This window comes from Scyliorhinus torazame, chromosome 1 (assembly GCF_047496885.1).
Source record: "Scyliorhinus torazame isolate Kashiwa2021f chromosome 1, sScyTor2.1, whole genome shotgun sequence".
Lineage (NCBI taxonomy): Eukaryota > Metazoa > Chordata > Chondrichthyes > Carcharhiniformes > Scyliorhinidae > Scyliorhinus > Scyliorhinus torazame.
Window position 1 is genome coordinate 67,701,229 of NC_092707.1, and position 8,541 is coordinate 67,709,769.

General features: G+C 47.0%; 1 protein-coding gene across 2 annotated transcripts in view; it reads right to left on the reverse strand.

Moving 5' to 3' along the window:
• The window catches only part of slc8b1 (solute carrier family 8 member B1), a 35,010-nt gene extending 26,810 nt beyond the window's left edge, over window positions 1-8,200 (reverse strand). Inside the window, exons 1-3 of one of the 2 annotated variants that reach the window (XM_072496280.1) lie at window positions 8,088-8,200; window positions 7,657-7,856; window positions 338-490 (exon numbers count right to left, since the gene is read on the reverse strand). In XM_072496280.1, coding sequence (XP_072352381.1) covers window positions 338-490; window positions 7,657-7,836 — 333 coding nt within the window. In that variant the 5' untranslated portion in view covers window positions 7,837-7,856; window positions 8,088-8,200. Of the gene's footprint in view, window positions 1-337; window positions 491-7,656; window positions 7,965-8,087 lie in introns of those variants that run through there. The other variant, XM_072496269.1, reaches the window with a different exon arrangement.
• Window positions 8,201-8,541: the final 341 nt, after the last annotated feature.

Sequence of the window (8,541 nt, forward strand, 5' to 3'; positions counted from 1 at the left end):
GGCGCAGGGGCAGATGTTGTAGCCTTTGCCTCATTGATCACCCGAAGGTGGATCCTGTTAGGGTAGAGATCTCCACCAGGGGTTCTACAATTCATGGGCTTTATTCATTATGCACTTTCAAGAATTGCATGACATGGACATTTTGGGGAGGGGAGGGGGGGTGCTGTTGTTTGGGGGGTTGGTGAGAGGATGGGATTGTTGTTGATGAAGGGATTGACGATAAGGGGGATTGACATTGTACTCGTTACCGTTTATTGTTTGTTGGTGGGTGTAAATTGTGAAGAAAAGGTGAAAAAGGAGGACAATTAAAATATATTTTTAAAAAGTTACAACTTACATACAACACCATGGCCAATGGCAGCACATTGTGGGGAAATGCACAGACAGCCCCCTGGAGGTAATCAATAAAGCCACTGTCAAGTTTGCAATCTTCAGTAGTTTTTACAAAGGAACACCATTGGGATCCATTGAGCTGTAGTACACTGTGACACTAGGAAAAAGAATAGTCAGCGGTATTCAAATGATCAAAAAAATCCATTCCATTTGCACCACAGCAATTGACCACGATTAGTGTCAATAAAGCAATTAGAGATTAGCATTAATGTGAAGACAATGGTATGCAAAAATAGTTGGATTTCCCAAGAATAGGTGAAAGCCAGCTTAAATTATTGCTGGTTGTGTAAATTCATCCTTCAGGTATTTTTATTCAAGATCAGCCACGTCTTGGACCACTAGCAACTATTCAGCTTCTGTAGAAGAGCCAATTACACAAGAAAATGTCAGCTAACCATATTTCAAACCAAGCTTAAAACAGAACATTTGGCAGTTCTGCCAGGAGCAGTCATGCAACATCTTGCCAATGAACAGCTGTGGTGAACAAGTAGGCAAATATGCCCCATTGTCACTCGGGTCGCTAACTCTTGCAATGCGCTGTCACAAGTTGGACAGGACCAACTTGGGTCGCTACCTCTTGTAATGCCCTGTCACAAGTTGGACAGGACCAACAACAGGTTTACTCATGCTGTTGGGGTGGGTTTAAATAAGTAGGGGGTGGCAGCTTGTCAGCCTCCAGAGTGTCAATCATGGGCCCAGCGAATCCCACAAGTTGGTCATTGAACTGATTGTGTTCCACATAGTGCCGGTGCTAGCTCCTCCACAGTTGCAGAGGTTCAGCTCCAGTTTTGCTGTTGCGAATGTCCATGACTCCTGCATCGGCATCAACACTTGTATAGGTAATTGATTTGTGGATTCAGAAGACACGAGTAGTCTTCAATGGATACTTTGCATCAGTCTTCACAATGGAAGAGGGTGACAGGTGTAGACAAAAGTGGAGGACTAAAATATATCAGAGGAAATACTGTCAGGTTTACCCAAGTCCACAGACCCAGCTGCAATATATCCCAGGTTGTTCAAGGAGGCGATATTGGGGCACTGGCAGTAATCCTCTGGTCATATGGAATAGACCAGTCAGTCTGGCCTCTGGTGAGAAAGGTAGTAGATTCGGAGGGGCAGAGTACATCTGCACTTGGGACGTCAGCTTGATTTGTTAAGGGAACGTAGTGTTTGACACATTAATATGAATTTAGGTAAGCAGGAATGTTGATGAAGGCAATGCATTGATGTGATCTCTACAAACTTTAGCAAGATTTCTAACACCGTGGGAGCTGAGGCAAAGAGGAACATTGTCTCTCGGACAATTTAGAGACAGAGGAAGTAAATGTTTGAAGTCGGTTCCCAGTGGGGTTCTGCACGGCTAGGTGAGATTTCGGCTAAAATGTAGGAGCTATGATCAATAAGTTTGCAGATGACAAATTGGTAGGGTGGTAAATAGTGAAGAGGACAGCCATTGGCTGCAGGAGGATTTCAATGGACTGGTCAGGTGGGCAAAGCAGTGGCAAATTGAAATAATCTGAAGTAATGCTTTGGGGGGGGGGGGGGGGGGGGGGGGGCATACCCAGAAGGTGACACGGCAGGTAAATAAGGTGGTTAAGGCAGCATATGGGGTACTTGACCTTATTAACTGAGGCACAGAAGAGCGGGGAGACCAAGCTGGAACCATATAAAATGCTGCTTAGGCCACAACTGTACAATGCGATACTGGAGGGGAAGAAGATGCTGGGATACTGAGCTATGAAGAAAGATTGAATAGACTGGGGCCATTTTCCTTGGAGCAGTGAAGGGCAAGAGGGGGCTTTAGAGGTGTATAATGATTCTGAGAAGGTACCTTTTCAACCCATTAGTAGAGGTGCCAATAACAAGGGGCACACAAGCAAGAGGTAGAAGGTCAAGAGGAGAGTTGAAGAAAATTTTTCAAGAGGGTGGTGGGAGTATGGAGCTCAAGATGTGCAGGTTAAGTGGATTGGCCATGCTAAACTGCCCTTTTCCAGGGATGTGGTTAAGGAGTTGGGCAGGGAGTGGACCTGGCTCGAGTGTTCTTGAGCGTCAGTGCAGACATTTAAAACATTTTTTAAATAAAATATTTTAATTCTCCTCCTTTCACATTTTCTCCTGCATTTACACCCAGCAACAAGATATGTCAATCCCCATAACAATGATCCCATCCTCCCACCAACACTCAAACATCAGCCCGCACGTTTGCATAAACAAATAACAAAGGAATCAGGGATTACCCATAGTCACCCTTAATATACACAGCCCCCCCCCCCTCCCCCCCCCCCCAACTAATGTTCGACGTTATCCAGTTCTTGAAAGTGCATAAATAGTGCCCATGACTTGTAGAACCCCTCCAAGCTTCCCCCCAGTTCGAACTTCAACCTTCTCAAGGTTGAAGTATTCCAACAGGTCCCCCCGCCAGGGCACTGGGTGGAGAGGCTGCTCTCCATCCCAGCAGGATCCACCTTCGGGCGATCAACGAGGGGAAGGCTATGATATCTGCCTCCGCACCAGTTTCCAACCCTGGCTGGTCCGGCACCCCGAATATGGCCTCCTGGGGACCCGGGTCCAGTTTCTCACGCACCATCTTGGAAATTACCCTAAACACCTCCTTCCAGTACTCCCCTAGCTTTGGACAGGACCAATACACATGAACACGATTAGTAGCAGCCCCCTCCCCCCCAGCAACGCTCACACACATACTCTACTCCTTCAAAAAAAATCGGCTCATCCTCGCCCTAGTGAGGTGCGCTCTATATACCACCTTCAACTGTACCGCCCCAACCTCACACACTAGGTGGAGGCATTCACTCTGCGGAGCACCTCACACCAGACCCCCTCCTCTATAAACTCTCCCAGCTCTTCCTCCCACTTTGCTTTGATCCCTTCCAGTGGTGCCTTTTCCTCTTCCAAAATAGCTCCGTACACCGCTGACACTACCCCCTTCTCCAGTCCCCTTGTCGTCAGCACCTCCTCCAGCAATGTGGAGGTTGGTTCCTCTGGGAAGCTGTATCTCCTTCCTGGCAAAATCACGAACCTGCATGTACCTAAACACTTCTCCCTGCTCCAGCCCATACTTCGCTTCCAGCTCCCTCAATCCTGCAAACCGACCCCGAAGAAACAAATCTTTTAGTGTCTTAAATCCTCCTCTCTTCCCATTTCCGAAAACTTCCATCCCACCTCCCTGGCTCAAATCAGTGCTTCCCCCGAATCGGCATTTCCCTTGACCCTACCCCCAACCCGAAGTGTTAGCGGAACGGTCTCCAGATTTTCAATGAAGCTATTATTACTGGATTACCCGAGTATTTCCCCAGAACTATTGGGAGCGGCGCTGTTGCTAGCGCCTTCAGCCCCGACCCCCTGCACAAACTCTCCTCCATTCTGACCCCTGAGAATCAACCCCTCTGACCCAGCTCCGCATCTTCTCCACATTCGCCGCCCAGTAGTAATACATCAGGTTCGGAAGACCCAAACCCCCTGCCTGCCTTCCCCTCTGTAGCAGCACCTTTCTCACTCTGGCCACCTTCCCTCCCCATATGAATGAGGTAATCCTTCCCTCAATCTCTCTGAAAAAAGACTTTGGGAGGAAAATCGTAGGCATTATTGAAAAATAAACAGAAATCATGGCAACACATTCATTTTAACCGCCTGTACCCGACCTGCCAGTGACAGAGGAAGGCCATCACACCTTGCCAGATAGGCTTTCACTCTCCCCACCAAACTAGTGATATAGCCGATACAACCCACACTCCCTCGGATTCTTCAGTGCAGACTTGATGGGTCGAAAGACCACTTTCTACACTGGGGGATTCCATGAGACGGGTGGTTGAATCAGAAACTCTACAAGTCACCTACAGGGTTATGGGCCAAGTGATAGAAAATGGGATTTGTGTAGTCAAATCTTAGTTGAATGGTGTGGGCACTGACCAAATGCCCTCCTTCTATGCTATCAGACAAGCAGCAGCAGCAGCATACTCCAAATCATGCCGTATAAAATCCCAGACATCACCCCTGGCCTGTACCACCAACAGGATATATCCAGAGGTGACAGCATAGTGACATACCAGTCAGGGGTATTGTGCTGACAGTCCTAATGCTGACTCTCAGCCCCAAGTCTCATGGAATCAGGTCAAACATGGACAATTACCACCAGTCCTCACCCCCTCAACTGACCAGAACTCTCCCACACAGAATACACTTGAATGAAACACAAAGGACACAAAGGTGGGTACCCATCGTCAAGTGGGTCAGGTTCCCAAAGCTCATGCAGTTATCCTGGTTGGTGGTAGGTGGCGAGTGAGCATCCTATCTTTAAGTGACAGTAGTGACCACCAGACAGATCTGACACTTAATGGTACCACCTGTGCAAGTAGATAGACTTGTAACCGAGCCTATTCCCCATTCTACCATTACACCATCTAGCCAAGCCAGCATACCAGTAGCAGCACCAAAATGTGATGGCAACTGGGCGAAGCTATGACAGGATTATTACATAAGCATCCTACAGCTAGGAGGTTAGATCCAAGCTCTGCAGTCCTGCCACAGTCAATGAGTCAATTCAGTTAACAAACAGAAGACACTCCACACGATTCCAGTCCTCAAAAAAAGGAGTGAGCCTAGAAATCGGTTGACAAGGTTGAAGCAGTTGCTACCATTGTGATCAGAAATTGAAACTAGAGCAGCCTTAAATAGAGAGGCTACAACAGACTGGAAATTCTGCAAACTCATCCCACTCCCCAAAGCCTACTCAACATCTGCTAGGCTGCAAAGTCAGTGTGATGGAATACTATTATTTTCCTGGACGAGTGCAGCTTCAAACCCTGAAGCTAGTCACCATACCGGACAGGCTGTCTGCTTAATTGGCATCGCAGCCACCACCAAAGTAATGTACTATCTACAAGGTGCAAAGCAGCAACTTCCAACTCATGATCTCTACCATTTAGAAGGGCAAGGGCAGCAGTTGAATGGAAACACACCTGCAAGTTCCCCTCCAAGCCACACATCACAACTTGGAACTGGATCAAATCCAGGACCTCCATAACAGCACTGGGGGAGTGTCCAAAGCAGTTCAGGATGTTTTAATAAACAAAGCGTCTTACAGACAACATCCAATCTTACACCAGGATGGAAGTCTAACAAGTAGCCACCCACCATCTTCCTCTGCCAACCGCTTGAACCTGGTCAGACTCTATACTCACTTCCTTCAACTAAAAGCTGCTTCCTCTGCCAACCGCTTGAACCTGGTCAGACTCTATACTCACTTCCTTCAACTAAAGCTGTTGCTCTGGTAACCCACCCGCTTTATGGAATCGTGGACAATTTCCAGTCCTATTTAGACTCTTCCCTCCCCCCCACCCCTCAAAACATTGGAAACTGTGCTTCTTCCTGCTCTCAAAACAACTTTGCTTCCAACTTCTTACCCTCCATAGCCCCTGATCATTCCCTCCACCACCTCCATTTCTGGGGACGGCATCAACCAGTCACAAGCCACCGGACTCCCATGGCTTTCCCAACCCTGGTTATAATGACTTTCCAGTTCCACTACGCCATCTGTATGATGCATACCATAGTGCTTTCAATCGGTCCACCTTCTTCCTCAAGAATGATTCCTTCACCATGGTCATCAGGGCCCCAACCGTGTCCATCCCATTTCTCACCCCTTCCAAGAGCTCAGAGTCCCCTTCCATCCATAAATACATCTATCCATCCCGTTTCAGCATTCCAAGAGAATTCCCTTCCGTGACACCCTGGTTCATTCCTCAAAAGCATTTCCAACAACCCACCCACACAAAGGAATCGTATTGCAAGTACAAGAGATGAACACCTGCTTCTCTTCACATAGGAATGTTCACTTGTAGAATATGGTATGTACAGCTCACCGGAGACCAAATGCAGAATGGGCGAGCGCTTTGTGGAAGGCCTCTGTACAGTCCACAAGCCAGAGGTGCTGTTAATTCTCCAGCTTGCTCGATGTGGAGATCTTGGGTTTCCAGCCTCCCACAGCATACTAACAAGTACAACAAGCTCAAGTAACAGTACCGCTTTGGGAAGACACTTCTGGAGACAGCAACTTACACCCCCTCGAGACAAAAAAACAGATGTCTAATTACCATTCCCTTATCCTTGGACCAGTAACCACTTGTCATTAAGCTCACCACCACCCATTTCACTAGATTAAAACCCATTACATTTCATCCCATTTCTGGCAGTGTCCCTTGTAGAAATATTTGAATTTCAACTAATGTTTTCCCCAAAGCAGGACATCAAAATACAAGGGAGGTTTATTTAATTAATACCCACCCTCATGATTTAAAAACTGAATTCTCAGGTGACCTGGAGGGGCAGAGGCTCATTTTAAAATACATTAGACCTGGCTCGATCTTGGTTCAGATTTCAGCATAATCCAGGCTGGCACTTGTGCCATAGTGAAGTAAAAATGAACCACCATTTGCAGAGTGACTACACGGAAGTATTTGGAACTCTCAATCCAGACAAGGATAATGCTCTGGGGATCTTGTTCAAACCCCACCACAGCAGGTGGAGGAATGGCCTAGCAGGCTAGTCAGGTTAAGGGCAATTAGAGATGGGTAAGAAATACTACACTTGCCAGCAATATCCACATTCCATAATTTCTTTTTAAAAAACAGCCACTGTAAAACAGAAAAACAGCCACTGTAAAACAGAGTACAGCTTTTTGTACGAAATATCAGATCAGAAAAAAACCTCTTACCAAGGTTTCCTTAGGAAGGGGGCAAGATTGAACCAAAATTTGGGAACTCTTTTACACTCTCACCCATTTAAAAGAAAACTTACGAATCAGGGTTCAATTAACCAATTGGCAAAATCCCACAATCTGACTGACAGCACAGAAGGCTGAGTGGATTATGGGGACTGGGGAGGGAGCAGTGCCGCGTTGGGAAGAAAGGCCCAAAACTGGAGGTGATGCTCTGGCTAAGATGGGAAAGGTGATGCTCCGGCTCAGATGGGAAGGAAGAGAGCGGTTTCCCTGGATTTGGCAGCGGAGGATAGTGTGGTCTCAAAAGACTGCCGGCGAATACAGGGAAATTGCACTAGTCATAAAGGAAGTGGTTTGCGATCTGGATAACTGAGACAGCAGCATAACAAAAATCTAGATACACAATTCAAGTGATTTCAAAAAAAGGAAACATCAATCATCAAAAAGATGGGAAATTCATTGTTTTTTCCAGAATAATCAAACATAAACATATGATCGTGGTCTCAGGTAAATATGTTAGAAAGTACCTCCACAGCACTCCCTTCTTCAAGCAGATTCAAGGAACTCCCATTCAGAACAGCAGAGCAAGGCTCACTTTTTCCAGCTGCAATGTGATATGATTCAGTAGTCGGCTGAGGCTCCGCTACAACGCACGTGATAGTCCAGAGCAAGAGCGAGCAGCAGCTCCCGGCTGCGTTTGCAGCCATCGTGACTGGAGCTCCCGGATCTGGAGGAGGAATGGAGAAGCTTAAAATCATTTGTTCAAGCGGAGAACGAGCGAGGAGAGAAATAACCCCCCCCCGTTTGCCGTGTCCCCATACTCAGGTGCGCACCAGGAAGTATGCTACAAAGAAAATATGTCAAGGGAAAATCCAGTTGAGGGAATTACGCCATGAATCAGTTTTCAAAACCTCTAAATCCAACAACGTGCCCTGTTCTGGGGGAAAAAAACACTTACGTGAAGTGACAACCGAGTGGACTATTGCATCTTGTACTATCCTCCAGCTGCCTAACTACTGCCAATTCAAGTCTCAAACCACATTACTGTCTCCCCCTCCCTCCGATTTAAATACTCTGCACCAATTAAGGCACACCCACATCATGGGAGGACCAGCTCCCTTCATGTGTGTGTGTTGTGTCCGGGCGCGTTAAAGAATGTTATTTCACTAACTCTCAACTCTTTGGGGCCCAGAGGAAATGGAGCAAACTAAAACTGTCTCCTGATGGAGGCAGTACCCAAACGAAAAGCCAAGATCAACGGGGACATAAGAACATCAAATTAAAAGGTGATTAAAGGGGTCGATAAAGCACCCCGGTGGCTTCGGTAGTGCCCACGGGCAGCACGGTAGCAGTGGTTAGCACTGTTGCTTCACAGCTCCAGTGCCCCAGGTTCGATTCCCGGTTTGGGTCAT